This window comes from Salvelinus sp. IW2-2015, linkage group LG22, assembly GCF_002910315.2.
Source record: "Salvelinus sp. IW2-2015 linkage group LG22, ASM291031v2, whole genome shotgun sequence".
NCBI classification, from domain to species: Eukaryota; Metazoa; Chordata; class Actinopteri; order Salmoniformes; family Salmonidae; genus Salvelinus; species Salvelinus sp. IW2-2015.
In genome coordinates, this window is record NC_036862.1 from 2,055,730 (window position 1) to 2,071,147 (window position 15,418).

The 15,418-nt window shown below is 41.2% G+C and overlaps 1 protein-coding gene across 4 annotated transcripts in view; it reads right to left on the bottom strand.

Moving 5' to 3' along the window:
* Nucleotides 1–15,418, bottom strand: part of LOC111949429 (protein furry homolog) — a 211,227-nt gene that overhangs the window by 106,125 nt on the left and 89,684 nt on the right. For all 4 annotated transcript variants that reach the window (XM_070433935.1, XM_023966584.2, XM_023966586.2 and 1 more), the window contains exon 23: nucleotides 1,116–1,308. In XM_070433935.1, coding sequence (XP_070290036.1) covers nucleotides 1,116–1,308 — 193 coding nt within the window. The remainder of the gene's footprint in view (nucleotides 1–1,115; nucleotides 1,309–15,418) is intronic.

Here is a 15,418-nt window from a genome sequence, read left to right on the forward strand (position 1 = left end):
CAAATGTTTACGACTAACACAAAACAAGTGGAATATGTTAGCTAACGTAAATGAACGTTCCCAAACTACTTCCCTTGTTGAATGCACCTCTGGTACACACACTCAAAACATTGTGCATCACACACAATTCAGTTCCAATCACCTGGTACACACACACACACTACTTAGTCAGACATCTTCACAAATGACAACAACTTAGTTACACGGTTTTCCAAACCAGAGCAAACCACAGTAGAAAGGATAACCATGTCACTTTACAAACTTTAGGGGAAGTTAGTTTGTCCCTATGGGGAGTTAGTTAGTCTCTATGGGGAGTTAATTAGTCCTTTTGGGGGGTTAGTTAGCCCCTAGGTCCCTAATTGGGACAATCTAGCTGTGAGAGGGGAGATACTTTTGTAAATATAGTATATGTGGACACTATTTCAACATAAGCTCACAGAACGGGATGGCCAAAAACATCTGTTCTCGGTTGCAACACTCACTACCGAGTTCCAAACTGCCTCTGGAAGTAACGTCAGCACAAGTACTGTTCGTCGGGAGCTTCATGAAATGGGTTTCCATGGCCGAGCAGCCGCACACAAGACTAAGATCACCATGCGCAATGCCAAGAGTCGATGCCGTTGGACTCTGGACCAGTGGAAACGAGTGCTATGGAGTGATGATTCACAATCTGGCAGTCCGACGGACAAATCAGGCCTTGGCGGATTCCAGGAGAACGCTACATGCCCCAATGCATAGTGCCAACTGTAAAGTTTGGTGGAGGTGGAATAATGGTCTGGGAATGTTTTTCATGGTTCGGGCTAGACCCATTAGTTCCAGTGAAGGGAACTCTTAATGCTACAGCATACAATGACATTCTAGACAAATCTCTGCTTCCAACTTTGTGGCAACAGTTTCAGCATGCCAATGCCTCCGTGCACAAAGCGAGGTCCATACAGAAATGGTTTGTCTAGTTCTGTGTGGAAGAACTTGACTGGCCTGCACAGAGCCCTGACCTTAGAGGAGGCTGTTATAGCAGCCAAGGGGGAACCAACTACATATTAAAGCTCATGATTTTGGAATGAGATGTAAGATGAGCAGGTGTCCACATACTTTTGGTAATGTAGTGTATCTACCTTGTTGTCGTAGCTGATGCTGCCGTCAGGTGTAGTGGCTGTGATCTCAGGGGTGTAGGCTCTCAGTTGGCCGGGGCTCATGATGCTAGGCTTGGCCACTCCAAAACACAGGATCAGGTAGTTCCTCCACAGGGTCACGTAGCTGTCTCCACCACCCGACGTGCTGCTGGCCTTCTTAGTGTATACCGGGTTACTGGAGAGACCATAGGTAAACACACACACACAGTGCATTGAGAGTGCATGGTAAATCAAACTGAACCTTTAGGGGCAGTTTTCCTGACACAGATTAAGCCTAGTCCTGGGCCCGTATCCACAAAGCGTCTCAGAGTAGAACATTTGTGCTGAGAATAGAGACATTTTACTCTTATTCTTAAAAGCTATGCATGAAGCCTCTTCATTCACAAGAGTCCCACCTAGTCGACAGATATTTAGGAGACCTCATGAACAATTTTAAGAGATACCTGCAGGTGTTTTGATAATAGAAAAATGCAGCGAGTCAGTGGTTCCTGCGACACATGCAATTGCTTTGGAGTTGTTCAAATAAGGTTTTGACTTTTCTTTATGATCAATCCATAAATAATCTAGACCTACATGCAACAGTATCTCTTGCCTAAAGACGGCCCGACAGCCTATATATATATTTTTTGTGTTATTACATACARCCGGAAATAACTTTTGGATATCAGAGCGGCGTACCTCAACAACATTACGACCAGGAATACGACTCTCCCGAATTGGATCCTTTCTCCGCACCACCAGGGCAATTTAACTTATCCCAGAGGCTGCTCCAAAATGCCGCTGGCGGAGAAGAGGTATTCAGAGTGGACTTCTAGTTTGACTCAGGAGGCAGGCACACCATCCACCACTTCCGAGTACATTACTCGTTAATGTTCAGTCTCTGGACAATAAAGTAGGCGTGCTCAGGGCGAGCATCTCCTTCCAGAGAGACATCAGGGACAGTAACATACACTGTTTCACGGAATCATGGCTCTCTCTGGATATACTGTCCCCGTCCATACAGCCAGCTGAGTTCTCAGTACATTGCGCAGACAAGAATAAAAAACTGAAGAAGGGCATCACACGGGTGTGATCATTCTACAGTGGTCCCTGAAGCATACGATCACAACCGTGTGATTAGAACGCTCATTTATAACGCTTATTTAGAACGGCCAGTTTCGAATGACGCAATAATCAGCATTTGAGCTGGCCACGCTTTTTTCAGGAACTATTTACACAAACACAGTCCTTACAAAGTAATGTCCAGAATGTGAGCAGTTTATTTTTGGATGCAATGTTCAGATATTCACAGAAGTATCTATAGCATAACACAATCATCCTAACCGGAAAAATGTAGGCTACATTTGTCCTAGCGCTAACTGAGGAAAGATTGACGCAACACAAGCGGTCATATTTTCTAACTCTCGGCTGACATAAACTACAATATGAATTAGCTAATAGCAATTACTATGTATAATTAATCACATCACGGGTGAGCTCAGCGTTGATCAAAATAATTGAGGAAAGCACTTTCTAGAAATCTAAAGTAATCCGACGATTACTTTCGAAACCCAGAATGCATTGTATGTCAACAAACATGGCTCCACACACATTSCTGGAATTAGCTTAGCTCATCATAATCAGTACAACCTTCCAAAAATTATTTTACACACATACTATGTGCCCAGTACAATCTATGCAAAAATCGGAATGCATGATTTATCACCGGTAATTGAAAWACGTGAAAAAATAGTAAATATATCAATAATACCACACAAAACATTTTCTGATAGTGATTTATTGATAAAAATGGCGTGTGCAGGCAGTAAATCACGTAACCTCTCACTCTGAGCCATTCAGTGTTATTATTTATGTATGTAGCTAATGAGCTAACCTGTAGCATTAGCAATGTCTTTCAAAAGGAGACAACTCACAAATGTGGGAAATTATGAAGATTTAAAAAAATCTGAAAGTCAGGAATCAGATTCTGACAGTTACAGTGAGGAGCTGCCCCCCAGCCATTGAGAACCCTGAATCTGAGGACCCCTTGTCCACTGACACAGTCCTAGTTCCATTTGAAGATGCTGGTGGTGATGGAGGCAGACCGATAGTGGATGAAGTCCAGGAGTTCTATGGTAGCTGAAAGGCTGCCAGACATTTCACCCCTCCTGGCCCTGCTGTTTGCGTTGATGAGTCCCAGTCTGGAGTGCAACATCCCTTGCCATTTCCATCTGAGGCAGTGCTTCAAGTTGTTTCTGACAGAAGAGCTGGTGGGAGACATAGCAGAGACCAATCGCTATGCCTTGGAGCTACAGGAGAAGAGAGAGCCAGGAGTGGGGGGGACAACCACAATTAGTGAAATGTATACCTTCTTGGTGACAGTCCTTCTCATGGGGATAGTAAAGAAGAACTCCCTAAGAGAATACTGGAGCAGAGATCCTATGTTTGCAACTCCCTTCTTTGCCACCCTCTTTTCCCAAGACTGCTTCCTAGTTCTGCTGCTATGACTGCATTTCATCAACAACGCTACTGCCATCCTAAATGACCCGTTATACTAAAATAAAAAATGTCAACAGCTGGCAGCAAAGTGTCGTGACAAACGAGACATCCATGTCCTCTCCACTGTCCATACAGCAACCATGTCGGCCACAGGGAAGATGGACCACCTGACGGGAGAGAGAAACATCAAACCAGACAGAGAAACATCAAACCAGACTGAGTGCTTGACTATAACCTCAAAATGGGGGCAGTGGATAAGGAGGACATGATAAACAGCTTTGTGGAATGCACTCAGAAAACGACCAAGTGGTATAAGATATTTAAAAATATTTCCAGGGTAGCTTCAAAATACAACAAGCCAATACTTCTGACGAAACTAGAATTGTTCTACAGAACTAATAGAAGAATGTAACTAGCTACATAAGCACGATTGAATATAACACCATAAAGGTTATGAAATGAGTAACGTTACCTCGCGTGTCCGCGGTTATAAGGAATATACACAAATATATTATGCTCCATACATACAGTGAGCTACAGTAGAAACGGTATAACACGACACACAGAAACTATTATAACGTAATAAGGCACTTACTTTGATAGAAACGCAGTCTGGATTTGAACATGGGTGTCTGTAGTGACGCCTCTAGCACTGAGACGCTGTGCCACTTGGGAGTCATAAGGCCAGGGTAGCTTCAAAATACAACATATGCTAATACTTCTCTGACGCAATTAGCATTGTTTTCCAGAGCTCATAGAATAATGTAGCTAGCTACCTAAGCATTGAGTATAACGCCATAAAGGTTATGAAATGAGTAACGTTACATCGCGTGTCCGTGGTATACACAAAAATATACACAAAAACTATACACAAAAACATTATGCTACAGTAGAAACGACATGCAGAAACTATTATAACGTAATAAGGCACTTACTAGATAGAAACGATAGAAACACACACATTTCCAAAGTTATTATTGGTAACGAAAACAACTTTGATTGCGATGCAGGCAACAGACGGAAAACGTGAACACGTGTATGCAGGACGGGAGATGAGCAAATGTCTGCAGACTTGAACTCCACAAACAATTGGGAAGTGTTTGGGGAATTTTGTCTGGGTCAGAAATGTAAAAAAAAATTGGTCCACAAAACTAAAAATGACTACTTTTATGTGAATGAATGAGGCGTAACACACATCAATTCAAAYGGTTAGAAAATAAAAAACAATAAAAAATTGACAAGTTGAAAACAGCCTACAAATAAAAACAGGCTGCGTGCTTGGGTTTGAGGGCAGCGCGGATTAAATGTACTGTTACGTAACAATCACATGCTGGAATGGAGAGAACGTTCTAACATCACGTGCATAAAAAAACTCACGCTGGGGCGACCGTTAGAGTTATTTGGAACTCACGCATGAAAGGGTTAACTACTCATGGTGTGATTGTGATAACGTACAGAAACTCAAGTCATTTTGTTCACCAGTCCTAGAATACCTAACAATTAAATGCCGACCATATTACCTCCCGAGAGAATTCTCTTCGGTTAGAGTCACAGCCGTGTATGAAAGGTTGCTAGATCGAATCCCCGAGCTGACAAGGTAAAAATCTGTCGTTCTGCCCCTGAACAAGGCAGTTAACCCACTGTTCCTAGGCCGTCATTGTAAATAAGAATTTGTTCTGAACTGACTTGCCAAGTTAAATAAAGGTTAAATAAAAAAATGTATATAATGTAGATATTCCATAAAAAATCTGCCGTTTCCAGCTACAATAGTAATTTACAACATTAACAATGTCTACACTGTATTTCTGCTATTTTAATGGGCAAAAAATGTGCTTTTCTTTCAAAAACAAGGACATTTCTAATTGAGCCCAAACTTTTGAATGGTAGTACATATGCATGGCAACATATTAGACAGTAATTAAGAGTAGGCACATTGATAGTGTCAGGTGAAAATTAGATCAAACGTTTTCCCATTGCAACATTTTATGTACGTGGTTGTCTGAAGCGTGCTATAGAGTTGACCGTTGGCGATGCCTCATGATTGGTTGTTCCCCATCAATGTCAACGAGCGTAATCACTATATTTCCTTTGAGGTGCCTAGTGCTGAGCAATTAGTGCATTTTGAGGTTGATTCTCTTTTGCTTAGATTATATTTTATTCATAAAAAAAATAGATTTTGGTTATTTTTGTAAATAAATGCATTATGAAATACTGACATTAAAATTATTATAGAGCCTTCTAATGGACATTTCAAAGCCAAAAATTGTGAATATCCAATTGCCAAAACATAAAACACATTCAATTGTCTATTTCAGGTCCACATTGGGTCCACATCAATAGAAAAAAGTGAATTACTATGAAATAATCAAATATTGCAGTTGTGTATATGTGATTAGTTTCAGGAAACTAGGCGTATGTCACACGTCAATACTTTACAGGAGCGCCATTTGAACGTAAACTTTTTTATTTGATCAAAATGCGTTTTGTGGCAGAAATGCCTTCTGGAACCTATGAACTTTCATGTGCCTTAATAAAAAACGTGTATGCCATCTGTAAATACGAATACAATTGTTAAATTAGGAGCCTAGTTGGTTGTGCCACGGAAAAAGTAAGAAACCTTCCCGCAAGCCATGATTGGYTGAGATAATGAGTGCGCTGGACATGCCGAGAGATGAGTTCAGATTGGTCTGCCATGTAGCACGCTTCGATCTATAATATGAGCTGGTCAGTATGTGTAGGTAATCCTTTCTAACACAGCTTTTTTTGAAAGATATCACGTAGTAGAACTATAAGTGTTGCCCTCCACTTTCTGGAGGACCGGGTTTTGAAATCAGTGGAATTCGAGTATGATAGCTAAGAAGATGGAGAAAAATTCTGCCGTTTGATTGCAAATATGCAGACAGAGTCGAAAAGAGGATGGCAGCAGCACAACATACACATGGCAACATACACAACACGGCAGCAGCACAACATGGTAGCAGCACAAAACAGGGTACAAACATTATTGGGCACAGACAACAGCACAAAAGACAAGAAGGTAGAGACAACACTACATCATGCAAAGCAGCCACAACTGTCGGTAAGAGTTTCCATGATTGAGTCTTTGAATGAAGAAGATTGAGATAAAACTGTCCAGTTTGAGTGTTTGTTGCAGCTCATTCCAGTCGCTAGCTGCAGCGAACTGAAAAGACGAGCAGCCCAGGGATGTGTGTGCTTTTGGGACCTTTAACAGAATGTGACTGGCAGGACGGGTGTTGTATGTGGAAGATGAGGGCTGCAGTAGATATCTCAGTTAGGGGGGAGTGAGGCTACAGAGGGGTTTATAAATAAGCATCAACCAGTGGGTCTTGCGACAGGTTTACAGAGATGASCAGTTTACAGAGGAGTATAGAGTTCAGTGATGTGTCCTATAACGAGAATTGGTGTCAAATCTAGCCGCTCGAGAGCACCGTTACCTGTCGGTCTATAAATTACATCTCCGTAATATAGCATGGGTTGGATAGTCATCTGAATCAGGGTTAGTTAGGCAGCTGGGGTGAAAGAGGAGCAATTACGATAGAGGAAAGTATAGATTTAACCTTAGCCTGCAGCTTGGATATGTGCTAAGGGAAGGACAGTGTACCGTCTACCCATACTCCCAAGTACTTGTATTAGGTGACTATCTCAAGCTTTAAACCCTCAGCGGTAGTAATCACACCGGCTGGGATAGGGGTATTCTTCTTACCACATGACCTTTGGTTTGGAGGTGTTCAGAACAAGGTTAAGGGCAGAGAAAGCTTGTTGGTCACTAAGAAAGCTTTGTTGTAGAGCGTTTAACACAAAATCCGGGGAGGRGCTAGCTGAGTGTAAGACTGTATCATCTGCATATAAACGGATGAGAGAGCTTCCTACTGTTGATGTTGTTGATGTAAATTGAGAAGAGCGTGGGGCCTAGGATCGAGCCTTGGGGTACACCCTTGGTGACAGGCAGTGGCTGAGACAGCAGATGTTCTGACTTTATACGCTGCACACTTTGAGAGAGGTAGTTAGCAAACCAGGCCAAAGACCCCTCAGAGACACCAATAGTCCTTAGCCRGCCCACAAGAATGAAATGGTCTACCRTATCAAAAGCTTTGGCCAAGTCAATTAAAATAGCAGCACAACATTGCTTAGAATCAAGGGCAATGGTGACATCATTGAGGACCTTTAAGGTTGCAGTGACACATTCATAACCTGAGCGGAAACCAGATTGCATACCAGAGAGAATACTATAGACATCAAGAAAGCCAGTCAGTTGATTATTGACAAGTTTCTCCAACACTTTTGATAAACAGGGAAAAATAGAAATAGGCCTATAACAGTTAGAATCAACTTGATCTCCCCTTTAAATAAAGGATGAACCGTGGCTGCCTTCCAAGCAATGGGAACCTTCCCAGAGAGGAGAGACAGATTAAAAAGGTCAGAGATAGGCTTGGCGATTATAGGGGCAGCAACCTTAAAGAAGAAAGGGTCTGACCTAGATGTTTTTTGGGGTCAAGTTTAARGAGCTCCATTATCATCTCAGACTCAGTGACCACCTACAGGGAGGAACTTTGTAGTGGGGCCAGGGAAAAAGAGGGAGAAGCATCAGGGCTAGTCGCATTCAGTGCTAGTCGTGGGAGATGAGGAAATGTTGGACAGGCAAGGAGGCATGGCTGAGTCAAATAGAAATCCTGCCTTAACGAAGTGGTGATTAAAGAGCTCAGCCATGTGCTTCTTGTCAGTAACAACCCCATCATTAACTTTAAGGGACATGGGCAGCTGTGAGGAGGAGGGTTTATTCTCCAGGTCTTTTACCATTTTCCAGAATTTCTTGGGGTTAGACCCACAGAGAGAGAACTGCTCCTTAAAGTAACTAACTTTGGCCTTCCGGATAACCTGTGTGCACTTATTTCTCATATGCCTTAACAAGAGCAAGTCTGCCTGAGTATGCGTGTGCCGAGCGATTCGCCAAATGCAATTATTGAGGTGGAGTAACTCAACAATCTACACACAATACCCCATAATGACAAAAAGAAAACAGGTTTTAGAAATKTTTGCACATTTATTCAAAATAAAAAACTAAAATATCATATTTACATAAGTATTTAAACCCTTTGCTATGGCATCCTGTTTCCATTGATCATCCTTGAGATGTTTCTACAATTTGATTGGAGTCCACCTGTGCTAAATTCAACTAATTGGACATGAGTTGGAAAAGCACACACCTGTCTATATAAGGTCCCACAGTTGACAGTGCATGTCAGAGCAAAAACCGAGCCATCTGCTCAAAGCAATTGTATGTATAGTTTCGAGACAGGATTCTGTCAAGGCACAGATCTGGGGAAGGGTACCCAAAAATTTCTGCAGCATTGAAGGTCCCCAAGAACATTTTTTTTTCTTCTTTTTTTTCACCTTTATTTAACCAGGTAGGCCAGTTTAGAACAAGTTCTCATTTACAACTGCGACCTGGCCAAGACAGTGGCCTCCATCATCAGGACAGTGGCCTCCATCATTCTTAAATGGAAAAAGATTGGAACTACCAAGATTCTTCCCAGAGCTGGCGTCCTGGCCAAACTGAGCAATCGAGGGAGAAGGACCTTGGTCAGGGAGGTGACCAAGAACCCGATGGTCACTCTGATATAGCTACAGAGTTCCTCTGTGGAGATGGGAGAACCTTCCGGAAGGACAACCACCTCTGCAGCACTCCACCAATCAGGTCTTTATGGTAGAGTAGCCAGACGGAAGCCGCTCGTCAGTAAAAGGCACATGACAGCCTGCTTGGAGTTTGCAAAAAGGCACCTAAAGACCCTCAGAACATGAGAAACAAAATGTTCTGGTCTGATGAAACCAAGATTAAACTCTTTAACCTGAATGCCAAGCGTCACGTCTGGAGGAAACCTGGCACCATCCCTACGGTAAAGCATGGTGGTGGCAGCATCATGCTGTGGGGATGTTTTTCAGTGGCAGGGACTGGGAGACTAGTCAGGATCGAGGGAAAGATGAACGGAGCAAAGTACAGAGAGATCCTTGATGAAAACCTGCTTCAGAGCGCTCAGGACCTCAGACTCGGGTGAAGGTTCACCTTCCAACAGGACAACAACCCTAAGCACACAGCCAAGACAAAGCAGGAGTGGCTTCGGTACAAAGTCTCTGAATGTCCTTGAGTTGCCTAGCCAGACCACGGACTTGAACCCGATTGAACATCGATGGGGAAACCTGAAAATAACTGTGCAGCAACGGTCCCCATGCAAATCTGACAGAGCTTGAGAGGATCTGCAGAGAAGAATGGGAGAAAGTCCCCAAATACAGGTGTGCCAAGCTTGTAGCGTCATACCCAAGAAGACTCGAGGCTGAATGCGCTGCCAAAGTGCTTCAAAGTACTGAGTAAAGGGTCTGAATACTTAGGTAAATGTGATATTTCAATTTCTAAAAAACAGTTTTTGCTGTATCATTATGGGGTATTGTGTCTAAATACTTTCCGAATGCACTGTAAATTACTGCAGTTTAAGACCATCCATAGAAAGTACTATATGCCAGTGAAACTGAATGACATGCACTCAACAATGTAATTCCTCTGCTGGAGGTGTAAAACAGAAAATGGGACATATGTGAAGGCTGGCTGAATTCTGGCAAACAGTAGTTCTTTTCTCTCTGCATGTCTACAGATTCTCCCTTCTGCTGGAGACTGATATCGGAAGAAACTGTGTAACCAATCATATAATAGCGGCGAAGAAATGCAATGCCATTAATTGGAAGGTTGTTTATCCTCCCAGTGTCAAGTTATAGAGTTGAAGTCAGAAGTCTACATACACTTAGGTTGGAGTCATTAAAAATCGTTTTTCAACCACTACACAAATTTGTTGATAACAAACTGTAGTTTTGGCAAGTTGGTTAGGACATCTACTTTGTGCATGACACAAGTAATTTTTCCAACAATTGTTTACAGACAGATTATTTCACTTATAATTCACTGTATCACAATTCCAGTGGGTCAGAAGTTTATATACACTAAGTTTACTGTGCCTTTAAACAGCTTGGAAAATTCCCGAAAATGATGTCATGGCTTTAGAAGCTTCTGATAGGCTAATTGACAATTTGAGTCAATTGGAGGTGTACCTGTAGATGTATTTCAAGGCCTACCTTCAAACTCAGTGCCTCTTTGCTTGACATCATGGAAAATCCAAAGAAATCAGCCAAGACCTCATAAAAAAATGTGTAGACCTCCACAAGTCTGGTTCATCCTTGGGAGCAATTTCCAAACGCCTGAAGGTACCACATTCATTGTACAAACAATAGTACGCAAGAATAAACACCATGGGACACGCAGCCGTCATAACGCTCAGGAAGGAGACGCGTTCTGTCTCCTAGAGATGAACGTACTTTGGTGCGAAAAGTGCAAATCAATCCCAGGACAACAGCAAAGGCCTTGTGAAAATGCTGGAGAAACAGGTACAAAAGTATCTATATTCCATAGTAAAACGAGTCCTATATCGACATAACCTGAAAGGCCGCTCAGCTAGGAAGAAGCCACTGCTCCAAAACTGCCATAAAAAAGCCAGATTACGGTTTGCAACTGCACATGGGGACAAAGGTCGTACTTTTTGGGGAAATGTCCTCTGGTCTGATGAAACAAAAATAGAACTGTTTGGCCATAATGACCATCGTTATGTTTGGAGGAAAAGGGGGAGGCTTGCAAGCCGAAGAACACCATCCAACCGTGAAGCACGGGGGTGCAGCATCATGTTGTGGGGGTGCTTTGCTGCAGGAGGGACTGGTGCACTTCACAAAATAGATGGCATCATGAAGAAAGAAAAATGATGTGGATATATTGAAGCAACATCTCAAGACATCAGTCAGGAAGTTAAAGCTTGGTCGCAAATGGGTCTTCCAATGGACAATGACCCCAAGCGTACTTCCAAAGTTGTGGCAAAATGGCTTAAGGACAATAAAGTCAAGGTATTGGAGTGGCCACACAAAGCCCTGACCTCAAGCCTATAGAAAATTGTGGGCAGAACTGAAAAAGCGTGTGCGAGCAAGGAGGCCTTACAAAACCTGACTCAGTTACACCAGCTCTGTCAGGAGGAATGGGCCAAAATTCACCCAACTTATTGTGGGAAGCTTGTGGAAGGGTACCCAAAATGTTTGACCCAAGTTAAACAATTTAAAGGCAATGCTACCAAATACTAATTGAGTGTATGTAAACTTCTGACCCACTGGGAATGTGATGAAAGAAATAAAAGCTGAAATAAATCATTCTCTCTACTATTATTCTGACATTTCACATTCTAAACATAAAGTGTTGATCCTAACTGACCTAAAACAGGGAATTTTTACTAGGATTAAATGTCAGGAATTGTGAAACATTTAAACTCAATTTAYTTAGCTAAGGTGTATGTAAACCCTCGACTTCAACTGTATATACTGTTGTTAACTTGGGTCGTACTCGTATGTCGTACGTTACTACTTCACAGGGGCATTTGAACGTAAACAATTTCTAAAAATCAAAATGCTTTTTTTGGGCAGAAATGTCTTCTGGAATATGTTAACTTTCATGTGCCTTAATAACAAACTTGTATGCCATCTGTAAATATAAATAAAATTGTTACATTTTGAGCGTATTCGGTTTAGCCACGGAAAAAGTCAGGAACCTTCCAGCTAGCCATGAAGCTAGCCATGATTGGCTAAGATAATGGATGGGCTGGACATGCCGAGAGACGAGTTCGGATTGGTCTGCCATGTGGCTCGCTTCTGTCAATAACATGCGCTGGTCAGTATGTGTAGCTATTTTTTTWAAAGATATCACGTAGTAGAACTGCAAAAGTGTTGCTCTCCACTTTCTGGAGAACCAAGTTTTAAAATCAGTGGAATATCCGGTGGAATTAGAGTATGATAGCTAAGGGTTTGATTGCACATATGCAGAGGGAGTCGAAAAGATAACACACAGAAGGCTGTTGTATAAAACACCTGTCTCCGGATTACATCTTCAAACTAAGGGCAACCACGGCATCTGAGACAGAGAGGGAGAAGCGTTGTTCCATGTATACAGGTAAAAGTCTAGTTAGCTACATTTTCAGATATTGTATGTTTCAAATTTTGTCAGTCGTTTTCATTTCAAGATAAAACATACTTTTAGCTAGCCAGCTATCGTTAGCTGGCTGGCTCGCTAGCTAACATGTATAATCTGTGTAGTAATATTATTCGTATCTTAGAACTATTTGATTGCTAGCTACAACCTAATGTTAGCTAGCTAACATTGAACCTGGTTGGTTAGCTACCTGTAGATTCATGCAGGGTAGTAACGTTGTAAGTTGTGATTATGGTTCATTGTTTAGCTAGCTAGCTGGCTACATGTCTAAACAAAAGACTCTATTATGCAAGTAACCATTTCACTACACCTTCTGTATCCTGTGCATGTGACAAATACTATATCAAATAAAATCAAAGTGTATGTGTTTACCGGAGACGGTAAAGTAAAGAACATGACCTGCACCAAAGTCAAATTTGGATATAACGTTAGGACAACAACTCAAATTAGGATATCACATTAGGCCAACGAGACAGTGTCGAAGTTCCTATAGAAAGCCCTGCTTTTATTTCGTCACACTCGGAACAGTAAACTTTCTGTAATTGGCTCACCATTAACTTGTAAATAATGATCTTGTTGTGAGTTATTTTTCTGTAATAATGAAGAGAAATTAGCTAAAGTGAAGACGTTGTCAGCTATATGATATGGTCATTATTTGAACTAGCTAGCCAGCTAACATTAGCTAGCTAGCAAGTTTATCCATTTTCAAAGCCTCAACTGTAGTGTATGATATAGCTCTGTCTCTACTTTTATCCATTGTAAAAAAACACARTTTCAAATGTTGCTACATAAGACCGAATTGAGCAGGTCCGTCAGATATGGGGAACCATAAACGTGCTAAACAATTGAGAAGGGAAAATGAAATGATGTGCATTTGTGATGAGTGCTACTGAGTCAGCTTCGTAACAGGCAGTCAGGGCTATTGAGGGTGTGCAACTTTTGTTATCTTTAAAAAGAAATACAGTGGTGGAAAAAGTACCCAACTGTCRTACTTGAGTAAAAGTATAAAATACCTTAATAGAAAATGACTTAAGTAAAAGTAAAAGTCACCCAGTCAAAATCTACTTGAGTAAAAGTCCAAATGTATTTGGTTTAAAATATACTTAAGTATCAAAAGTAAAAGTATAAATAATTTAAAATTCCTTATATTAAACAAACCAGATGGCACTAATATATTTTTTTATTTACAGATAGTCAGGGGCACACTCCAACATTCAGACATCATTTACAAATGAAGCGTGTGTGTTTAGTGAGTCCGCCAGATCAGAGGCAGTAGGGTTTACCAGCTGTGTTTGGTTGATAAGTGCTTCAATTKGACTATTTTCCTGTCCTGCTAATAAGCATTCAAAATGTAACGTGTACTTTTGGGTGTCAAGGAAAATGTATGGAGTAAAAAGTACAATATTTTCTTAAGGAATGTAGTGAAGTAAAAGTAGTCAACAATATAAATAGTAAAGTAAAGTACACATACACAAAAATGTGGATTTGCTATGCTGCATTTTTTTAACAGAAATAGTACAGATGTGCTTTGGAAATAGCAACCTGGATTAAATACATGTATGACGATGTTTGCCTGTCCATGCCTTGTATAGCCTACTAATGAATATGGTACCAATGTATGCTCAGATATGTCACCTTCATGTGAAGAAGCACAATGATTTTTGCCGCCGGAACAGGTAAAATAATATTTGATGAGCTTTAGCCYATTTTCGATCAGACATGAGGATGAATACTACATATCATGTAAGGAATACGGATACATAAATGATCAGGTAACGACTAAGGATATGGTACATTTCAGACAATATGTGGCTTCATTCATACCTAAGTATAAAGGCTTAGATATGTCAGCATGTTGACCCTTACCCTTTCCGGAGATCGAATATTCTACAAATATGTAAGCGGGTGCATGCGCATCAGGTGCGTGTCTTGTATGCATCTCACCCCAGATATCTCCCTGGACTCATACAGTAGAAGGGAGATTTCTGAGGTCCAGATTGGATGCATGTACAAACTGTCCCATTACGGAGAATATCCTAGCTCCGTATAYGAAATGAATGACATGCGTATATGGGAGCATGTCTACTCCTTATATCTAATAACATGTCAGATATCCAGAAATATATATCCAGTGCAAATGTGTTGATATAACGGTAATATTATAAAAAGTATGTGTTTAGCAATAGTCATACTGTATGATTCAGTGCAATATGCCAATCACATTATTCAAAATATCTGAATTTGTACCAAAAAAAAGGGTTATGCATTCCAACATATTGGGCAAGAATTAAGAGTGGGCAAAGTTCAATCAAAAGTTTTACCATTGCAAGATTTGATGTACATTCACATTCACTGTGGTTGTCTGAAGCGAGCTATAGAGTTCACAGCTGCCGATGCCTCATCGCGATTGGTTATTCCCCATCATTTGCAACAATGTCACTGAGAGTCATCACTATGTTTTCTTTGCAGTACCTCAAACTGTTGTGATTACCAGCTGAAAAACTTATATCAGTTTATTTTACTCCTGGCTCAGAGTTTGTCTGTGCAGTGTCTTCACATCCTACTGTGAGCTGAGATTTCTTTAGTGTCTAAAAACAAGGATTCCTAGGACCTTTTTCGGAGATGCTTTGTGGATAAGGGCACAGGACTAGGCCTACTCTGTGTCCAGGAAACCGCCCCTTAGAGTGCTGTCCATTTCATTTTTATGGATTATCTAACCATC